The sequence below is a fragment of the Chenopodium album genome, chromosome 21, assembly GCF_948465745.1.
Source record: "Chenopodium album chromosome 21, dcCheAlbu1.1, whole genome shotgun sequence".
NCBI classification, from domain to species: domain Eukaryota; kingdom Viridiplantae; phylum Streptophyta; class Magnoliopsida; order Caryophyllales; family Amaranthaceae; genus Chenopodium; species Chenopodium album.
In genome coordinates, this window is record NC_137854.1 from 37,567,233 (window position 1) to 37,590,189 (window position 22,957).

General features: G+C 35.4%; 4 protein-coding genes and 1 pseudogene across 4 annotated transcripts; 1 reads left to right on the top strand and 4 right to left on the bottom strand.

The window, feature by feature from the left end:
- The first annotated feature begins 43 nt into the window (after positions 1–43).
- Positions 44–863, top strand: LOC145602917 (uncharacterized). The gene has a single exon (XM_081659062.1). It carries the CDS (start codon positions 66–68, stop codon positions 861–863), a length of 798 nt encoding a protein of 265 aa, XP_081515188.1. The 5' UTR covers positions 44–65.
- A 335-nt stretch (positions 864–1,198) lies between these two features.
- Positions 1,199–2,613, bottom strand: LOC145600780 (akuammiline synthase 1 pseudogene; annotated as a pseudogene).
- A 728-nt stretch (positions 2,614–3,341) lies between these two features.
- On the bottom strand, positions 3,342–5,092 carry LOC145603069 (akuammiline synthase 2-like). The gene is made up of 2 exons (XM_081659191.1): positions 4,285–5,092; positions 3,342–3,977 (listed from the first exon to the last, which is right to left on the bottom strand). The coding sequence occupies exons 1-2, from the start codon at positions 5,056–5,058 to the stop codon at positions 3,342–3,344; spliced, it is 1,410 nt and encodes a 469-aa protein (XP_081515317.1). The 5' UTR covers positions 5,059–5,092.
- A 2,602-nt stretch (positions 5,093–7,694) lies between these two features.
- Positions 7,695–12,054, bottom strand: LOC145600147 (serine/threonine protein phosphatase 2A 57 kDa regulatory subunit B' theta isoform-like). Its single transcript, XM_081656045.1, has 4 exons — positions 11,862–12,054; positions 11,584–11,667; positions 9,777–11,212; positions 7,695–8,507 (listed from the first exon to the last, which is right to left on the bottom strand). The coding sequence occupies exons 3-4, from the start codon at positions 10,977–10,979 to the stop codon at positions 8,148–8,150; spliced, it is 1,563 nt and encodes a 520-aa protein (XP_081512171.1). The 5' UTR covers positions 10,980–11,212; positions 11,584–11,667; positions 11,862–12,054; the 3' UTR covers positions 7,695–8,147.
- Positions 12,055–16,686: 4,632 nt separating this feature from the next.
- Positions 16,687–22,720, bottom strand: LOC145601029 (serine/threonine protein phosphatase 2A 57 kDa regulatory subunit B' theta isoform-like). The gene is made up of 2 exons (XM_081656937.1): positions 20,957–22,720; positions 16,687–17,421 (listed from the first exon to the last, which is right to left on the bottom strand). The coding sequence occupies exons 1-2, from the start codon at positions 22,163–22,165 to the stop codon at positions 17,059–17,061; spliced, it is 1,572 nt and encodes a 523-aa protein (XP_081513063.1). The 5' UTR covers positions 22,166–22,720; the 3' UTR covers positions 16,687–17,058.
- Between the last annotated feature and the right edge of the window lie 237 nt (positions 22,721–22,957).

Here is a 22,957-nt window from a genome sequence, read left to right on the forward strand (position 1 = left end):
TGACCGATTGTCTTCTCAAGACTTATTTTTCAGAGTTCCACCTTTTACCCCTCGCAAGTAAAACCATGGCAGTTGCACCACCACATCTCCGCCACCTTCTCCGCCGTCTCTCCTCTTCTCACCCATCAAACTCCCCCTCTTCTTTCTCTCTCCTCCTTAATCCTCTCTCTTCCACCTCCAAATCCCCCCAATTTCCCCCTTTTAACCTCATCACCCGCCAATTCACTTCCTCCGAATCCGAACCCGAACCCGAATCCGAACCCACCGGTAAAAACCCATTTAGAAACAAACCCACCATTCTCGAACCTACAGATCCCAAGAATTTACACCAAGTTTTCCAGAAAATGAGAACAGAGGGGTTAATCAGTAATGCAGTCAAGATGTTCGACGAAATGTCTAACAATGGTTTAACCCATGAAACGCTGGAAATGTTTAAGGAGATTAAAGAGAAAGGGAAATTGCCTGATGTGGTGGCCCACACTGCTGTTATTGAGGCCTATGTTAATGCTGGACTATGCAAGGAAGCTGAAAAGGTGTTTTTGAGGATGTTGCCATCTGGGGTTCTTCCTAATGTTTATACTTATAGTGTGTTGATCAAGGCGCTTGCCGCGGGCAGGATGATTGATGAGGCTAAGGAGTATGTGTTGGAGATGTTGGGGAAGGGGATGAGGCCGAATACCGGGGTTTGTGTGGCGGTTTTCGAGGCGTTTGTGAGGGAGGGGAAGGAGTTGGAGGGAAAAGAGTTTTTGAAGGAGATGAAAGGGTTGGGTTTTGTAGGAGATGAGAAGGGTGTTAGGGAGTTTCTTAAGGGGAAGAAAGGGTATCTTGTTAAGAATGTGATCAATATTCTTTGTGCTAAATGACTATTACACTAAGGTTTTTGAATAAAGTTTTTTGTCACAATTTATGGGGTAAATCTTTGTTGCCTATACTATGTATGGAATTTGTCATTGGCTCATTGCACATCAAGCATTTGCCAATCAAGATAACTCTAGTAATTACTTCCTTCGTTCCTCAAGATGTAACGTTTTGAGTTTGGTTTGAGATAAAAGCTTGAACAAGAATTTTAAAAGCTTATTAAAGGTCGAGCTAGATTGAGAACACTCATAATTCTTATCAAGTTTAGCTCAAACCAACTAAAACTTGCTCATCGACTCGAATCATTTACTACCCTCTTTAACATCAATAACTTGCATTTTTACAAACCCACAAGTTCCATATTGTCGTAGATGCTTGAGTTTAAGGATGCAAACTTGAGAAGTTCCTCATCACTTTCAAACACATACATCACTTCTTCATCCAAGGTCACCCATGCTTCAATCCCCTCTCCGTCTTTGCAATCCATCATAATAACACTATTCTTGTAAGGATACTCGGCAGTGCTAACCCACATAGGGCTTCCCCACCCGAAATCCACTTCGTATATAGGGTACCTGCACCAGCTGCTGAATTTGTAAGCATTATCCTGGCTATGCTCACCGTCGTTTTCTAACTTGCCCGCCATCAAAAGCCATCCTTTCCCTTCAGCATTTTTAGCAACGTCACATAATTTCAAAAACGATTCCCTCATTTGGGTTGCCAATGATTCTAGACTTATGTCATCATTGTCTGTGGTCATCACCGGGAAGTACCAAACTATGTTGCCAATAGTATTTCCTGGCAATGATGGAACCATTCTAGGACGCATGTTTACCGTTTGTACTAGCATATATGTCTTTACCAAGCCAAGAGATCGAATTTTATTTGCTTGAATGATGGATTTATATATGAGTGATGTTACAACCTCAACACGAGTTGGGTTGTCTAGGACTTTCAAGTTGGACACTATGGTAGCCTTGAGCTCTGATATCTTTGTTAAATGGAATACATATCTCCTTGTGACGACATTGGCTATCGTAAATTCAAGCTCTGGTACGACAATTTGATCACTAGGAGGAAAAATTGATAATGCTGTGTTGAACACAGGGCAAATTGATGGAAGGCCGCTATTTCCTGCTACAATAACAACACGTGACAATGTTATTCTCTCACATCGATTTATCTATAACATAGAGGTAACGTTACTAATAAAAATATTGACTCACCAGATTTTCGAGCATATGTTGCCCAATCGTTGAGGAAGGTAAATATGGTACAAGCATCTGCAACTTTTTGTGAAATGCAAATGCCAATGGACAAACCTCCACAATCAAAGTAACAAACTTGGACAGCCAAAACACTTGAATTTTCCGAGCTCTTCCACTGTAAATCATCAGGGAAGAGCATGCTTAAGGCCTCAAGTTTTGGCAATGTGAGGATATCAACAAGGTTGTTCTTAGCCCGGGCCTCTAAGAAAAGAGCTCCCTTATCATCACAGTCTATATGAACACCGTCTATGTTCAATTTTCCTGCAAATGGGTAGTAATGAGTTAATGTCTCCGAAAGTGAGCTCTTTAGTTGTGAAGATAGGCTAACATGGTCGTGAGGAGTCGTAGGGGCACAATAAAACAAGAGGACGGGAACATAGATGCTAGGTGAGAGTTGGTCTAGGCTGGAGAGTTTGTGTTGTTTACTATGTGATGGGGTTGGTTTAGAAGGTTTAATAGCTTCTGTGGAAATGATCTCTACTTCCATTTTCGCGAACTTTGATCCTTCTCCTTTTATAATTTTGAGGAATTTAACGTTAGATTTTGTGATTTCGATCAAGATCATTGAGCATTTGGATATGACTAGTGGCTATATGCTTACATGAGATTTTTTCTAACTAGCAAAAATGATGCAAAAAGTTGTCAGAATTTTGGGAAAATGGGGTTTGAATTGATCACAAGCTTTTGTTTCCTACGGTTATGCAGCTGAAATTTCTGGTTGCATATATGTAGCATAAATCATCTAAGCAAAAGATTGAGAAAAAAGAAGTAACGAAGCTATGAATAATCTTGTATGAGTAATGTGTAATTTGATTGTGTATGGGTAATTAGTTACTTGGGTTGTCTTGTTAGTTTGGGGTTTTTTAGGTTGGGTGCAACTTGATTTTACTTCAAATTATGTCATGCAATTTGAGTTACATTTTGAGTTTGAGTTATATAATTATGATCGGATACTGGTAATCGGATATGAGTCAGTTTTGTCATTTCTAGGTGTAATTTAAGTATAACATAATCATAACATGAATTAGGACCACCACATCACCAATTTGGCATATTGACTATAGCTCGTGAAAATCAACCTTTTGTTACAATTAGAAAGATAAAACTTTCTTTTGCATGCTAGAATAAGCAATAAAAAGAATAAGCAAGCAATAGCTTAGAAAACTTGAACTACAAGTTTACAACACTACAATGCATTAAATTTAGTAGTATACTTCACCATGTAAGCAATGTTTGGTTGTGGCTTGGATCATCAAATATCAATCTCCTTTCTACTTGTTTCAACAACTGAAATTCTTCATCCATTACTAAGACACTTGGATTTGGCGAAGCAAATGCAAGGAGTTCTAAATTGCGCTCAAATAAGGCCATATCATCTTCTTTCAAGGTCACCCAAGCTTCAATTCCACCACCTTCTTTGGTCTCACTTAAGGCAAAAGTGTTCTTGTAACCTAAACTAACCAAGCTTAGCCATATTGGCTTTCCCCACCCAAAATCGGCATCATACAACCCATCCCCACATGTGCTAAGACACTTGAAGAAATCAACATCATCCCTTCTTAGTAGGCTTCCTGCCTCTTTGAATAGCTCACGGATCACTACATATGCATCGTTCCCTTGCAGCTTCTTCGCGTAGTTGTTGATGGCCTCTGTTTTCCCCTGCCTTTGTTTTGCCACCAAATCTCTCAAGTGTGTTATATGGTCACCGTTATTTTCTTCCATCTTTGCTACGTAGTAGCCAACAAGATTGCCTATACTAGTGTCTGGCAAGGGTGGCGAGGTCCTTCTACGTATGTTCATGGATTGGGACATCACTGACAGTGTATGAGACCCGGAGTTTGCTCTTGATGCCTTTCATAAGATGAGAAAACTTGGTTACATTCATGCTAGAAGAGTATGTATAACAGATTTTGGCATGTGTATATTAGTTACTAAACATACCATTTTGAGTTCGTTGAGTAATTCCATTATTTGTGATAACTTGATCTAAGTGATTTTGTGATACATTTTTTATATTTGTAGGGCAAACCCTACATTGCCTACATAACGATAAGGTCTAGACCTAATGGTTAAGAACTTAAGGTTTCGTGTTCTTACATTAGATTTTTCTATGTACTCTGTGTCTTTACAAATAAAATGAACCTAAAACATATCTTACCTTTGTTGCACATTTCCAGAGAAGAGACGAGACAGCCTCAACTCGAGTAGGCTTAGGCACACCCTCACTCGCAGCCCTAGCCTTGAGCTTCGCAATATTTGATCCATCGAACACAAACCTCTTTGTGGATGTTCTATCCGTGTCTAGCTTTAGTGCATGTTGTGTGATTGAGGAGTCAGTTGGGGGGAACAAAAAAGAAGCACCATACTCCGGAATCACCTCATTTCCTGACCTAGAGGCCATAGAAGACCATCCACGCATGAACGCAGAAACTGTCCCACCATCTGTGATCTTATGTGACCAACATATCCCAAGCGCCATTCCTCCACACTCAAACGTATTAGTTTGGACATGAACCAAATTATCCGTCCCCATTTTCTTAGACTCAATATCAACAGGGAGGAAGTGTTTGAGAGCACCCGCATCAGGTTGTTTTAAGAAATCTCCTAACCGGGTGTTTACCTTAGCTTCGAAAAACTCAACACCGGCATCATTACAATCAACTGAGACATGATCTTTTATCCTACCCGCAAAGGGGTAGAAACGGTTGAGGAAGGGGGAGAGTGTTTGTTTTAGGTGTTTCACTCGAGAAGATGACTCAAGTTTTAGGTTTCGAGTATTTTGCATAGGGTAAAAGAACACCATAGGAGCGTACAACGAAGGAGCAAGTTGATCCAAGAGGGAAAGTTTGAAGTTCCTAAGATGGGGAGGGGTAGTAGAGGATGGTTTAACGTATTGTTTAGCTGTTCTTGCAACCTTCATCATTGTGGCCATTGTTATACTCTTTGTCGTAAATTCGTAACTAGTATTAGTGGTTGTTATTTGAAACTTACAATAAAATTCATGCTTAAGCCTCTTTATATAGAGCATGATTTATGTTTACTGTTAGGAGATTTGCCATCCAAGAGAAAAAGATATGTATTTGTAATAAAAAATAACCAAATGAATTTTCTATATTTGGTCCAGACAAAGATTTGGTGTATATTCACCAGATTTGGTTCAGACAATGAATTCGTTAGATTTGGCTCAGACATAAATTGGTGTATATTCTTTGGACGCATAAATGTGATGCAAGCATGCAACAACATATAGCCATATAATTCTATGACCTAACAAATTGAAGTAATTATGGATATTTTGGAATCGATCACCCAATCATCAACATGGGATCATCACGTACAATGCCTTCTGGCAAAACAGACTTTAACTGTAATTTGAGGTAGTAATGTGACAACTAAATTTGAACAAAGGCAATAGACTAATTTCTCATAATAATAAAGCAAGCATAAGAGATGATATATTCTGAAAGCCGAGTGCATGATTTTGCATGATGAAAATCAGTAAGGCATTGTGTGAAATAAATCAATAATAAGTATTGTTAAAGAGATTCATGATTACAATTAAATGAACGAGAGTAGATTAGATTCGCCTTGCTGTATAAAAGATCGTGAAAATGATAACCCTTGGTAAATTTTTTTAGAAGCTATGATATGAAAATCTGCTTAAGTGAATAAGAGTCAACATTTGAATCAGATATCAATTGAATTAAAATCATTTATCTTCAACAAAGTCAAAAAAGGCAATTTTTTAATGGGTTTTTATTTTTATATATCAGACTTTGAAGATTTGCATGTTTGAACAAATCATAATAGTACTACCACCCTTCTGTTTTTCCAAAGGGTAGTAGCAAGTATTTAACCCAAAAGACGGTAGATCGATCATAAGGGTAATCAAGCACAGAACTTAACATGGCTCAGCCAAGATCTGAGCTTTTGCAGGCTCGATCATGCGATCAGCGTTAAGTGGTTCAAGCATGCACTCAGTCAGTTTCAAAGGTGCTTAACAAAGGACAGATTTGAATCCAGCACGGTTCACATAAAATTTCGCCAAGGCCACAAACAACCAACAGTGCACCAAGAGACTAGTCATCTTAGGCATTTGTGCACCAAATGGAGATCATTTCATCAGCTCCTATCGACAGCTGAGTCCTCTACTAAATAAGAGCTTTAACAGTGATCATAAGTTCCCTAAATGAGAAGGCAGTGAAAGATCCTTAATTAAAAGAAAGGATACTTGAGCCAGGTAACTAGGTGGTTTTCGGAAATATGAAAATATTACTATAATTATTCAGCTAATGAGCATAACCCACCTTAAATCATCGAAAACGACCTCCACTGCTCTAATAAAGAATTGTCTGGTTGGTAAATGATAATTAACCAAATGACTGGTTTCAATCCACCAACAACCCTAAATCATATCATAATCAAAAAAGTCCTGACCACAAAACAGTACTTATCCGTAATAAGTCATGCATCTCAAAAGATTCCAAAATTTACATACCAACAAACTCACAATCCCTGTCTAAGTGGTCACTAACACATTATGACTAGAAAACCAGTGAATGGATGAATTTCGAAAAGGATGTATAAATCCAAATAACAACAATCTCTTCAAAGCCAAGACTTGCTAACTTAGCTGATAAGGTTTTTGAGAATGCAGAATCGACCTTAAAGGAAATCACAAGGCGATACAGCTTACAGCAGGTCATTTGGTAGCACAAGGCATAATTGACAATCCAATACATCAGTACCCTGAAGGAGAGGATGTCTCTCTTAGAAAGTAAACCCTGTCTTTTACAGAACTATACATCTACCGTTTATGGAAATCCCTCATTGAAAATTGATATTCCTTTTCTAGTAATCATCTCATGATCTCATCTCCACTCAAACTTTGAAATTGGGTTCTTCGCCCATCTACCCGCTTTAGTCCTCCTAATTCTTCACTCTCCTCGATCTTTACGCAAAAAACCAAGTACATTTTTACAAGGGATGTTGGGAGTCAATTGAAAGTACTAAAGAATAGTTCAGAAAGAATGAAATTGTTCTACTCCTATATCAAAAGTTAAATCTTGTCTACCAGTGACTCTTGCAGCTTCATTAGCTGTGCCAGAGTCAATATACCTACTCTGGCTACTCTTAACCAAAATTAGTAATCAACTTGTCACATTGTCTCAACCCCTCGTAACTAACAAGTTATTCAACATATATACCCTCCATAATTAGCCGCATGCTCACATTTTTAATAGGTGCAGGACATTCCATTGTTTTAAATACCCCCCCCCAAAACAAGTACTACCTCCGTTTCATATTATTTGCAACAAAGGAATATTTTATATCTCACAAATAATATCCTTTTGTTGCAAATAATATGAAACGGAGGTAGTAGAAAAGTTGACACTTGACAGGGGAAACTAGCAATTCCTTGACAGGGAATAAAAAAAAAAAAAATACCTTTGACATGTGCATTTCCTCATAGCTCTTTGTGGAAATACCAAACGCTTAAATGAGTCAAAGGTTAAAGTGAACAAAATAATCTATGTAAGTCAAAATAAAGTTCTACAACCAACAAAATAATTTGCAAGTTCTAAAACTTACATATATAGATGAAAATCAAACCAAATGACATTCTAAGAATAGTCAAGAAGATACACATATGTATACTGCATACTAGCTAGGTAGGTGGAGAAACCCTCAACTAGCACAAAATAATAAAAGATATTACAACCCCCCAACAAAGAAAAGTACCTGGAATCTATAGCTCCTCTGTGTATAACATGGTAACAAGTAAATCACCGTCAGAAAATCCGTAGCATGATTTGTCTCCTCAACACTTCTGGTCCAGACAGCTGCTAACTCATATTGCATCTTTCTGCACAGCATATGGGGTGATCTGTCCCCAGGATCCTCACACCAGAAATTAGGAGGGGACTGGCATTGATCAGCGTTTTTCAACAGGGAATTACCATATAAATCAAAACCTCCAAATCATCAATGATTGAAATACAAGCCAGCATGTCCTAAATGCTAGCTTGCGACTGCTTGAGCAGCTGTATTTTGAGGAGCTAAGGGCATTTCAGTAGATTTAGATTGGGTTAAAATTATTTCTTCTAAGCGCCTCCATATGGCTTCTTGTTTTTCTTTTCGCTCTTTCTCTTTAGCTTCATCTTCCTCAAACTTCCGCATACACTCCTCGAAAAACTCTGGATCTACGTCAGAAAAAATCTTCCGCACATTTTGGGTCAAGCTCTGGACAGCCTGGTTCCAGTGGGTTCGACAATTTTTCTCCAGAGCAGGAAAGATAATGGGAAGAATAGTTTTACGATTTTGCTTAATCAGGTTTTCTACATGATCATTACTCCATAGATACAAAGCCCGCTCCGCCACCTACCATAAAAACAAACACATTTTTATTCAAAGGAAAAGGATAGATCTAAAGAAGCAAATCTAAAACATGCAGCTAAGTCTTGAAGATTCAATCAAGGGCGGTGTGAACTGTCAGATCAACTGAAACTATAATCCTATTTCAGTAAATAACCAAATAACAAATAACAAAGTCACATCCGACAAGATAAGTGGTAGAGTTGTCAATATTGGCAAAATCACCAAGTGCGCCCAATACAGATATAACTTTGTTCTTTACCAGTTGGGAATACTCGGAATAGAATCCAATCACCAAAGTACCAAACTACAACTTATTATGATATCATGACAATGACATATGGAACCTATTATTATGTCTTCGGCTTCAGCCATAACCCTATGCATTTTTATATCATATCACGAGATATTTGAAACTATATCTACTCTAGCCAAACTTTGTGGCTATGCCAATATGATGCCTTAAGTTGTCCACCCTTCACACTAAACAATTTGCGATGAGATTCACATAGAAGATTTCACTAAAGCCCCTCCATATATATATTTTCTCCACCAATAACAAACAGCAAGCGCTTCTTGATCTGACTATTCAATGGCAGGTGACTGCAGCTTTAAAATACCATACCCCGCAGATATCAGGATGACTACAAATAGCTACTCTGATCAAATAGCTTTGCATCCTGGGGATTGTCCAATCACAAGAGTTATCTTTCGGCAATTTCTCTAGAGGGAAAAAAAATATATATATTGAGATGCCAGAGACTTGAAATTAGCCAAAAGGGCAAAAGAAATTAAGATTTTTGGAAACATGACATTAATACCAAAAATGCTTAACGCTGGATACTTGGACCAATGTGCCACACTAGCCTCGTCGAGACTTGAGAGAGTCGAGACTGAAGCACAACAGCCATTGGACAATAAAGGACACCTAACCCCAAAATTTGATGGCTTACTAGCCTCTAAACAAAGAAAAAAACCTAACTTCAAATCACTAAATCCCAAACTCCAGTTATCATCACCTATCATTGTTATCAGTATAATCCCCTTTCAATATGCTTTTAAAAACATCCCAAACTTCCTTCCGCTTTCCATTCAGATTAGAGGGAATGGGAGATCAAAAGCAAACAATCCAACCTTCAGAATTTACAGGCCAAAAAATATTTAGAGTTGACAGGGAAGAAATGTACACACCATTTGTTGAATAATAAACACCCGGAGATCTAAAGGCAAATGAATGGATTGACAATAAGATAAATACTGAGAAATAGCAATAACCTGAAAGTGGGAGCTGCTCAAGCAACGAGCAATGCGCCGAAATAACGGCACCATGCAACGCTGGAATTCAGGCAATTGGGTTGCCTCCAAAACCTCCTCCAGCTCACTGAGGAACATAACTTCCTTTGTACTGTTGGTAATTGGCCAGTACTTCAATAAACCCCTAATTACAGCATCTGCAAGCTTACTGTCCTTCTCCACAAACTGAGTGATGCAATAAGATAACTGTTGGTGGTACGTTGATAAGCATTTTGGTTTGTGAAGGGGAATGAGCACACGGACAAGGAACAACTTGTGCTCCTCCTTTAAAGGTAAAGCAAACCCATTAATGATGCTGCCCAAAACTTCCAAAAGCTCCGCAATCCCATTAAACTTCTCAGTTTCAAAGATAAAACGATAAAAAATGTTGTTTATTGATTTCCTAATGAATGGGCGATGCACCATAAACTTGCCATAGATGCGATGAAGAATTGTTTTCAAATACTCCCTCTCTCTCGGGTCTTCAGAATCGAAATTATCTAACAACTTGAGAATAAAACCATGATCAATATACCTCTTGGCCAGCTTTGTGTCTGTCTCAGGTGATGCTATAAATCTTAAGAAGAGCTCGTAAACAATCTGCAAATGAGGCCATGCAGGATCCATTGAAGGCTCCTCCTCTTCCAAATCATAAGCCTCTAAAGCCTTAGTCTCACGGGGCTGAGCAGCAGGTGACCTAAACAAATTTGCAGACACCATCTTAATGAGTTCTTGCATAGCATTTTCTGTAAACTTACCATTGGCAGAGCTTACATATTCCACAAGCTCCAGCAATGTATGTCTCTTAATCTCCTTTTCTTTCAGGTTCTTTGTGGGGTCAGCGAAATCAAAAATATGACAACACAAGTGAACCTTTCTTATAAACAAATTCTGCTTCTCAGAGCTCGGAACATCCCTAAAACTAGGCAATGCCTCAAACGGATTGGCAGTGTAGCTTTCATTAGCGTTTAAATCCTCTGCCTGCGCGGTTTTATTCCCATTACCCACACCCGAATTTGAAGAAGGATGGAAACCTTGATGAGACACATCCTTTCCATTTCCTGATCTATGGCCAGCTGCATCACCAGTCCTAGCACCAGCTAAAGCACCCGAAGAGAGAGGATCGCGGGCATCAGCCGACTTAGATGGCTTCTTAGGAAGCCTACCCAATATTTGCTTTATCATATTTTAGCAGATAATGTAAAGATAAGAATATTTTTCCACTTCAACCTAAGGGATACCCAAACAGAACCTTCTCCAAGGCACAGAATCAAAGATCATCAGCCAAAATCGAATCAAAAACTTTAAACAGTTTAATCAAATAAGAAAACCCCAATTCCAAAAACTGTCATCTGTACAAAATTCAAATAGCTTCCCCTTGCACTGATGAGCTAGAACATAAGCCCTCCTACAGAGAACTTTTTGATCAAAAGTTCATCAAATTTACAATATTAGATTCCAAAAAAAAGTAACCCAACAAAATTCAGCATTATAATAACTTTGATCAGAAAATTAAATTTCAAGTTGGAAAATATAAACACTGCACAAAAAACCCAGATCAATAATTATCAAATTTTAATAATTAATGTTCACATGATAACAATACAAATTGACAACCTTTTGACTTCTAAATTAAAACCCAGAAACTTAATAAAATTCCCTTTCCAACAAAGATAGAAAATGATCAAATTCATCACCTAACAATACCCAAAACAAAGGGCCCAAATATTGACATTTCACCCATAAAATAAAATTATATAAATGCGCAATAAAAATTTGGAAAAATTACCTCTTTATGAATCGAATTAGAACCACCAAAATGAAGAGGTCAGTTCAACTGGTGGAGAAGTAACTGACAAGATCTGGGTATGATCTGAAACATCAAAGAAAACATTTTTATTGTCAGAATTTTTATGAAAAAGTAAATGGGAAAAGAATTTCTAAAAAAAAGAGTTGAATTTTAGGCAGAAGATATAAATATATTTTCTTTGAAAAAAAAAAAATAGGAGAAAAATTGTGGGTGAAAAAGAAAAAAAAAAAACAAAGGGGAAATTTGAAGAAGCTTACTGAAGCAAGACAAGAAGTAAGATGATCTAGAAGAATTAAAGGAGTTGAATTTCAAATTGGGGTTTTTATTTCTGATTCTGAAAGAAAAGAGGAGAGAGAAAGACAGAAAATGATGAGCAGAACAGCCCCCAGATATGGACTCACTTGTGGATTATACATTACTCTAATCCAATCCAAACTTCCAAACCCCTTTTTTACTTTTTTTTTTTTCCTTTGTTTGAGAAAAGATAATGACAAGTATACTACTACCTCCGTTAACCATTATCTGCAACTTTTACCAAAAATGGACGCTAAAGATTATGTGCAACATTTCCAAACCTTTCCATATTTGGTAAAATAAAATTAATAAAATTACAAAAATACCCTTACTTAAAACTTTATAACATCAATTATAATCTTAAAAACATGATTAATTAATTACCAATCTTACCTAATTAATCTAACTGCTCATATCAAATTTAATCCATCTCTCCCAATAACTCATTGAAATCAACCAAACTAATCCAAAATCATCCAATTTCTCCTCATTCATACTCTAATTTTTCACCGTCTTCATCTTCCCCATTACCTTTCTCCCTCCTCCTTCAAATTCAATCCAGATCTGGTACAACAAAGAAGAAGACGACGAAGAAGAAGACGACGTAGGTTGTTGTCAGTGGGTTGGATGTGTATTCGATGGGTGTGGCGGTTTCTTAGGTGGTTTTGGGTTCGAATTGGGGTGGGTCGTGATTCTGGGTTCGAGTTGGGGGTTTAGTTTCTGGTGGGTTGGTCATTTTCGGTGGGTGGATTTCAGTGGGTGGTCGTTCTCGGTGGGTGGTTTTCGTAGGTGGTCGTTTTCGATGGGTGGGTGGGTTTCGTAGGTGGGTGGGTGGGTCGTAGGTTCTGGGTTCTGGTGGGTGGTCGCCGATCTGGGTTTTGGTGTGTGTTCGTGGAGGTGGTGGTTTTTTGCCGTTTTGGTGGTTCCGTAGGTGGGTTTTGGAGGGTGGTCGCCGATCTGGGTTTTGGTGTGTGTTCGTGGAGGTGGTGGTTCCGTCGGTGGTTTCGGTGGCTGAGACGCAGGATGGCTCTTTCAATTATTATTATTATTATTATTATTATTATTATTATTATTATTATTATTTTAGATTTGGATTGATTAATTATTAATGGCATACCCTTACTTTTTGTTAAGTACCATTAAGAAGTTTTGCATTGGAGTCTGTTCCTCTCCCCAAAGTTGCAGATAATGGTTAACGGAGGTAGTACATAAAAATAAAAAAAATTTAAAATTAAATTAAAAATTTAAAATTAATTAGGTAACTAGGTAAGGCCCTGTTCTTTTGAGCTTCTGGGCAGAGCAAAGCAGAGCAGAGCAGATTTCAGCAGAGCAAAGCAGAGCAGAGCAGAGCAGATTTCAGCAAAGCAGAGCAGAGCAGAGCAGATTGAAGCAGAGCAGAGCAGAGCCGAGCAGAGCAGATTTCATTATTATTATTATTATTATTATTATTATTATTCTTATTATTATTACTAATATTATTATTATTACTATTATTATTATTATTGTTATTAAATATTAAATATTAAATATTATTATTATTATTATTATTATTATTATTATTATTATTATTATTATTATTATTATTATTATTATTATTATTGCTACAACTACTACTACTACTACTACTACTACTACTACTACTACTACTACTACTATTATTATAATCATTAAATTTTATTATTAAATATTAATTATTATTAATAATATTAATATTATTAAATATTAATTGTATTATTATTATTCATATTATTATTATTAAATATTAATTATATTATTATTAATATTATTATTAAATATTAACTATTATTATTATTAAATATTATATATTATTATTATTAAATATTAATTATATATTATTATTATTAAATATTATTTATTTTTTATTATTATTAAATATTAATTATTAATATCCTTAAGAATTAATTATTTATTTATTATTATTAAATATACATTATTATTATAATAATTCAATATTAAGTATTAATTTTAAGCAAAGCAGAGCAGGGCAGGGCAGAGCAGAGCAGAGCAGATTTTAGCAGAGCAGAGCAGAGCAAAGCAAAGCAGAACAGATTTCAGCAGAGCAAAGCAGAGCAGAGCAGAGCAGCTCTAAAGAACGGGGCCTAAGTATGTGTAAAATGTTATTCCATTTTTTGTCACATATGTTGTATTCCCTCCATTCTATTTGTTTATCTCATTTGAAATATTGGAATTACTACACCTATAAATATTTGTGATAAAGTACTAATATTTTGACAAACGTACACAATCAAAATAAAAACAACAAATAAAATATGAGAAATTTTGTTTTATACAAGAACAAATTGGTATAGTTTGACTTATTACTTTGAATATATACTTAATTTTTTCAAATGTATCATTTGTAATGTGAATTAATACTCAGTAACTTTTAATGTCTAATCATAGTAATTTAGGGCCTGTTTACTTTAGCTTAATTTCAGTTTAATTCAGCTTCTAATTTCTTTCTCTCATAAAACATTTAGTTCAGCTCCAGTCAGTTCAGTTCAGTTCAACTCCAATCAGTTCAGTTCAGAGTAAATGTGAACAGATCTGTAGGGCTTGTTCTCTTCAGCTTATTTTCAGTTCAGCTCCAATAAGTTCATTTCAGTTCAGTTCTTATCTTAATTTCCTTCTCTCATAAAATATTTAGTTCAATTCAATTCAGCTCAGTTAATCAAAACAGGACCTTAGTAAAACTAATAAATGACATCTTTGTAATTTCACAATTAAGTATCCATAACATATTGTGAAGTTTTCATTAAAATTATATGAAGGATATTTTCATGTTTAATAAAAAGTTACATATTGTGAAGTTTTTATTGAAATTATACGATGGATATTTTCATATTTATAGAAATGAGTGAAATTAAATTTTTTTATAAAGAATTACACAAAAAAAAAAAAAAAATTAATACATTCTTGTGTTTCTTTTAGCTATTCTCATAAAGAAAAAGTAATTATTTAAAACCTTGCTTGATTCATCTCCATATACAATTTCAAAACATTAATTTTCTAAATCAAGAAAGTATAAATCTATCATTTTAAGTTAAAAAATTGGTACTTTAAGACATGCTATATTTGATGCAAAGAATTACTACAAATAACTATTACTTGTATTTTTTTAAAACAAAAAAGCAACTTAGCAAGGGCTAGGGGCAATAAAGATTATGCATATATTGAAATATATGAGGGGCTAAAATTGGTGTGTACCTTTCAAAACATTTCCCGTTTTTCTCTTTTTTTTCTTTTTTCTTTTTTGACTTAAGATAGTGTTGATTCTATGGTGATTAGTTCACCCTAAATTTGGTGCTCGCATTATTCGTTCCACCTTATCCAATTGATCCTTTGATAACACACTTACCTTCTCAGAAAATGATAAATGATATGGAGTACATCCAAAATAGAATGTCAATTTGTCAATTTTTCATAAATAGAGAATGTTGGCCCTTTATCTAGAGTATATGTATGGTGCTCTCTTGTTGGAGTACGTATTATACGAAATTCACTTATACGCAATAAACTTAGTTCATAAATAAATGGCCTTTGAAAATCTCAAAATCATGGATAAGTATCAAATGCGATTATAATTAAATATACAATTATATAAGTTAAATGGATTAAGGCTATCAATTCGCTTGATAAACCGAATGATTAAAATTAACATTAATTAAATAATATTGAATTTAAACGTTTAATCAATTATAAACAACAATCGAGCTTTACCTTCAAAAAAAAAAAAAAAAACAACAATCGAGCTTCAAATGAATGAATCTAGCTTTTTATTATGGGTAATGCTATAGGTAGCCCTAAGGTTTATATGTAAGCCTTAAATACACTCTTGAAAATTGTATAAAATAAAAAATTCATGACAAAAATACGCGTAAATCAATGTAATTAGTGATTATATTTTTATGATTTCTTAACATTTTACGATTTTCAAGTGTAAATTTAATGCTTATATGTAGCCCTAAGCGCTATGTATAACATTTTTCCTTTTATTTAATAATTAACAAACCCACATTTATGAACATAAGCATAAACAAGTAATTCATGAACAAGCTCACCAAAAAAAAAAAAAAAAAAAAAGGTAATTCATGAACAAAATTAAACATGAATGTATATGAACGAGTAGATCCTTATTCATTTTCAGACTCATTTATTAAACGAGCCTAAAAACATGTTTAAACTCAACTCATTTATCATACTCAAATAAACAACATTAATGAATGATTTTTTTTTTTTGAAAGAATTAATGAATGAGTTTTAATCAAACCTTAAAAATGATACTCGTATATTTAGAGAGAGACTCAACTGATTTACACCCCTAAGGGCTTGTTCTCATTGACTGAACTCAGCTGAACTGAGCTGAGCTGAGCTAAATTGAACTGAACTGAAATGAATATTTTATAAGAGAGGGAAATTAGGAGCTAAATTGAACTGAGCTGAACTGAATTGAATTTCAACGTATGAGAACAGGCCCTAAATCTGGCAATCCGCCGTGTTAAAAAAATGTACAATACACCCAATAATCTAAAACTCTAAAAGGTGTTTGCAAAGCCAGCCTTTTTCATGAGAGTTATGGGTCCATGACAATTATAGGGCTACCCTTTGAGCCTACTATAATGGTCATTAGTATGTCTGAGAAAAAGTGGTACACCAAGTCCCCTCAACAACTATGCAGCACTCCCACCTTAATTAGTAAAGCAAATTTGACAGTAATAAACAACTTAAGGAATGTTTGGTTAATTTGAATTTATCAGACAAACCAACTTTAAAAGCAGCCATTAATTATATAATAAAGCCAAACCAGGAATATCACAACTGTACAAAGTTTTCCAACTGCTGCAAATTGCAGAAAATCCTAATCTTGTGCCATTCTCCTTACTCTTTTCAATTAATATATCTACCCATACTTTTTAAGCCCTAAGTAAATCTAAACTAAAGAGTTTTAGAAATTTAAACATAAGCTACAAACATTGGCTAACACGTTTTTTTTTTTTTTTTTTTTTGCTTTTTTTTTGGACATTCGGCCAAAAATACAGGAGGGTAGTAACGAATTAAATCAATGACCATACACAAAACTCCATCACCAGAACCCTGTCAGTTAATGATATAGGCGTCAAAAAAAGATTGATCTTTGGATCAAAGACCGGAAGTGGTACGGGCTGGTAAAATGAGGGGGACGAGGACAGGTTCACTACTTTTTGCTTTTTCAGCAGCTATTTCTTCTAACCTTTTCCACGTTGCTTCGCGTTTTGCTCTCACTTCCTCTTCCTTCGATTCGTCTTCCTGAAACTTGAGTAAACACTCCTCGAAAAGCTCGGGATCAAGGTCGGAGAAAATTTTACGCACATTGAGAGTTAAGCTGTGAACGGCCTGATTCCAATGATTTCTTGCATTCCTTTCCAGTGCAGGGAAGACAATAGGTAGAATAACCTTGCAGTTTTGTTTGATCAAGTTTTCAATGTGGTCGTTGTTCCAGAGGAACAATGCCCTCTCCGCAACCTGAAAAAAAGTTCAGAAGAGTTATTTTATGTTTAAGAAAAACAATTGTTCACTGTGTTCCCTTTTAATCTATCCATATGAGTGAGGTATAAATAATGTTTATAATTGCAATGGATCTACTTCATATTACCCAGGTACCCCAATTTTACTATGAAAACTAGTACGAAGTCTCCAGAACTTTTCCAACTTTTTTCTTGATCCTGATATGGATCAGTGATGATCCACATCTAAGATCCATGGATCCCAATTCAGAATATATATGCACAAGCGAGACAACCTGACCTCTAGTGAGTCAAAGCCTTAGGACTAGTAGAAAGGCTGTTTTTTCCAAAGAATACAGAGAAAATATTTACATACTTTGTATAAAACTTGTACAAACCAATCCTCAAGAATTAAACACAATTTCTGCTGTAGGCAAATCACAACATGAACCATGGCGCAGCACTAGTAGCTTCAACTCTTCAATAGATAGTAGCCTTGAGAGTTGTGCTACCGTTTATGCATCAGAAGTTCAGAACAAGAATGTACCCTGGTATGGGATAATATACTCATTTAATATATAAGACACGTAAAAGATCAAAGTACCCAAGATATCAGAGTAAGACATGTCCAATCGCCCTCTTACAATAGAAAAGCACTGAGCAAAAGGATCCTCTTCAATTAGCACAGTAAACCCACATTACTGTCTGATACCACCCCCCAACAAGTAAAAACCATAGAAAGAGATTATGCCAATAACTAACTTATCCTTCACTGCTTCACAAGAAGTACCCCTAGAAAAAAAATAACCTTCTCCCTCCAGGAGGAAAAAAACAATAAATAAAATTAAAAAAATAAATAAAATAAAATAAAATAACATAACAAAACAAAAACAATTACACTTAACTAACGTCTACTCTGCACTTCTACAGATTATCACTTCATCCTCAGCAATCATAATTGCATCAATATCTTCTGAATTCCATGTTCACCAATAACCAAAGTCGATAACCATATACATATCTCATTAATAACTAGTATTTGGTACTCCATCTGATCCTAAATGTTCTTACCATTTAAAACGTGCACGTTAGTCAATGCATTACTTTGACCATAAAAGACATAAACATCTATAGTTTCATACAAGTATTAGTTAAAAAAAGTAACGGTTGAATGTTATTAAGCTACTCACTGAGATGAATAAATTTAAGAGCTGACTGTTATGTTATTAAGAGAAATTTAGAAGTTTTTCTCAACTTATGAATAGCACTAAGTTCCTAATGGGAAGAATAAAAATAAGCAGAGGGATTAGTATGCTAGCAGCAAAAGTGCATCAACGTCTTTTGAAAGTGAAGTAGTCAATCTCAAAACTCCACAAAGAAAAATAAATCTAATGACAATACATAAGGATGTTTCCAACCAAAACTTCTCGACCCTTACAGAAATTGGACTTCTAGAAAGCATTAGTTGGGAAGTCGAACTATCTGCTGCTTCATACAGGGTAATAGTGAAATCATATCTAAGAATATATCATCTAACAAGATTCTGTTGACAAGGGATCAGTATAAAATGATTCTGACGCTTTTATGTCTTACCTACCTGAATCAGGTCACAAGAAAGAAATAAAGCCTAGGACAACAGGCTAGAGAAGACAGTTTCAAACAAAAAGAAAATACACTTCAAAAAAAGGCATTGCAAAGATGCAAGTCCAACAACATGTTTCAAATGTATGAAACCTTCCTTCGCCTCAGTCTGATACTCTGATGACAATCAAAATGACAGTTACAAATCATGGATTTCTAAAAGCGCATCAGATAGTTTTGTCTTACTGTTGGCCATCCTACCCTCATATCATCAAACTCACATAGGCTTTTAAAGAAAAAAGGAAAGAATAAATATATAAATAAAAACTACAAACATTTACAACAGTTATATATATCACCAATTGCAAATAAATATTCATACAAATACCATTGCTTCAATTAGCAGCAAATATTCTAGCAGCTTAAGCAAAGAAAAAATAACTCCGAAGAGGTAGCAAGGGACAATTTTCAAGCTGATAATCAACATCCAAAGAACACCCTTCAAAAAGTTCATCCTAACTCATGCCAAGTCCTTGTAACTCTTAGGCAGAATTTCGGAGCTTGACCAGCATCCAATGATTAATTCAAGCAATATTCACCCAGTCATTGCGTCACGCTATTGCTTTTTTATGTTAGCCCAAGAGTTAGAGCGTGAACTATATGCTACATAATTCTATCAAGAATGAAGTCTGCTTCACTAATTTGACTTATTACAAGCTGCTTGAGGAACATATTACACCCACATCTAATGCTCACATGCTTCTCAAGGTAGAACATTCAATCCATAACATGTCAACCTCACACTCTAGCAAGCCTTTTATAGGAGCTATTTCATGAGAAAATCCAGTTACATTAATGACCATATACCCAAGTAATAGTTAGAAAGCCATAAATATTAGTATTAGCATACACATTCCTAAGGCAAGCCAATATAGAAGTTTGAGACAATTAATAGAACAAAGAAAGAGATCAACATAAATACTCAATTCAAACAACGCCTTCCATGTCTCGCATATGAATTCTTGATTACCCCAATTGACTCAAGCACTGACAGACTAAAGGGGTCAACTTTATGCAAACAGCCCCCCCCCCCCCCCCCCCCCCCCCCTCCTCCTCTTTTTTTTACATTATTAGTATTTTCCTTGAACCAAATGCCTTACTGTGATCCTCCATAATAATAATGAGTACTCAGTACTATATAGAATAATAGACAATTGGTGATAAGATATAATGAATAGGATTATGACTTGGTACATATTTCTATTACAAAAATATGATAAAATTCTTAAAACACTTCCATTTTCCATGTCAAATACTAAATAAAATGAGAGGGAAGGTCATACATGGAATTAAAAATAGGCTACCAACTATATGGTATTGGCTATATGAATTATCCACAGGCAACAAAATAAAGCAAATTGATAATCCAAACCAAGTTCCATCAACTGATACCCCAATGCTTCTATAAGAGGATCCACTGATGAAGCTTTTGGGGGATGTGGGGGTAGATTTTGCAGCATCAACCCATTGGAAGTAGAAGTATTGAATTTATTAAACCTGTGGTCGGCGATGGCTGATACATATTTTCAGATAAAAACTGATCAAAACTAATCAGCTTTCTGATATCAGCACTAAGTGTTTGTTTGGTTCACATGGGAATATATAATTGAAGGGAAGTCACTCCCAATTACGAATCCTAGAATATGGCAATGATATGTTTAATTGACACCAAAGGTAATTCCTCCATTTCTTAATTTGGAGCTAAGACTGCTAACCAAACGATTACCCAATATTGTAATTCCCAATTCCCCCCGTATTTTGGTTAATCGAACAAGCACTAAATTCTTGACACTTGACACACATGAAAATATTTCATGAATTACCAAAGCAAAAGATAAAAAAGCATACAATCACATTATACAAAACAGTAGTTGAACCAAAAGAAGAGAGGATGGAGAAACCAGACTCAATACCTGGAAATGTGAACTATTCAAGCAATGGGCAATTTGACGGAATAAGGGCACTACACTTCGTTGGAATTCTGGCAGTTGTGTTGCTTCTAAAACTTCTTCCAACTCACTTAAATACATCACTTCCTTAGAACTATTGGTGATTGGCCAATACTTCAATAGCCCTCTAATTACAGAATCAGCAAGCTTGCAGTCTTTCTCCACAAATTGTGTAATGCAGTAAGATAATTGTTGGTGATACATAGGCAAGCACCTCGGTTTATGCAGAGGTATTAGTGCCCTAACAAGAAAGAGCTTGTGCTCTTCTTTCAGTGGCAGAGCAAATCCATTTATAATGCTTCCAAGTATCTCTAGAAGTTCAGCAATCCCATTATGTTTCTCAGTCTCAAAGATAAATTGGTAAAATATGTGGTTAATTGCCTTCCTAATATACGGACGATGCACCATAAACTTCCCGTATATGCGATGTAGAATTGTCTTTAGATATTCTCTTTCACGGGGATCTTCAGAATCAAAAAGATCTAACAGCTTCAACACAAAGGAATGATCAACATACCTCTTAGCTAACTTAGCATCAGTCTCAGGAGATGCCACAAATCTCAACAAGAACTCATACACTATCTGCAAATGAGGCCATGAAGCATCCATCAAAGGCTCCTCGTCTTCAACATCAAACGCCTCTATAACTTTGTTCTCTCTAGGCTGAGCAGCAAGAGACCGAAACAAGTTTACCGACACCATCTTTATGATTTCCTGCATTACATTCTCTGAAAACTTCCCATTCGCCGAAGAAAGATAATCTACCAGTTCCAACAATGTCTGCCTCTTTACCTCCTTTTCTCTCAGATTCTTTGTTGGGTCATGGAAATCAAATAGAACACAGCACATATTAAGCTTTCTAATAAACAAGCTCTGCTTCTCCGAACTCGGTACATCCCTAAAACTTGGCAACGCTTCATAAGAAGACAGCATAACACCATTCATCATTGTATCCACAGTTCTAGACACTTTCTTGCCTTGATTCTGCCCGGCACTCGAAGCACCATTTGCACCCATATTGTGCTGATTATTACTAGTCCTGTTGGACCCCACATCACTCTTCCTCACACTGCTGGATGCGTTCAAACCAGCACTAGAAGAATTCTTATGCTCTCGATTCTCCGATGATTTTGACGATTTCCTTGGAATCTTACTAAGTATTTGCTTAAACATTGCTCACAAACCCAGAAAGTAAAATAGCACCCCAGATGCCAACCTCTCAAAATCTCCAAAACTAACAAATTTCACTAAAAACTGCCAACAACAATTACACAAGAAACATACATATAATCCTCCTTCCTTCTCAGAAGCAAATTTGTTCATCAATTTCAGAATCAATCAAACAAACCCAGACGATAACTTCCCCATTAGAACACAAATACATTCAAATTAACACTTAACTCAAAAAATTACACCAACCCAGATGCAAAATCAAGTTCAAAAATCACCTTAAAGCATGCAAAATCTCTTCTTTCCGCAGTAAAATTACACCCAGAATTCCATAAAATAAAAGGGGGTAAAATCATATACCACCTAATTACATGAATGATAAACTTACCTTCACAAATTATAACCAAAACCCTAGTGCTTCAACTCTTGTTACTTCTTGCTAATTAACTTTCTGATGTTTCACAGAAAAAATTATTATGCACTTCAATAAAATATTTTTGGGGGGTTTTAGCAGAACAAAGATTCAATCTTTTGGGGGGCCTAATTCAAAAAACAAAAGAGAAAAAGAAACCCAGGACGTGTAAATCCACTATGAATAAGAGATGAGAAAATGACACTGTCTAATTTTATTAATTTTTAATATTTAGAAACAACTTTTTTTCAATTTAAATAAGAAAAAGAACGAATTTTTCTTACACATAAATTTGTTATTTTATGGCCTGGGTATGGAGGTACAAAAGTACTTGAAAAATACTAACATAAAAAAGAAAAGGTACCAGTAATATTTTTCAGAAA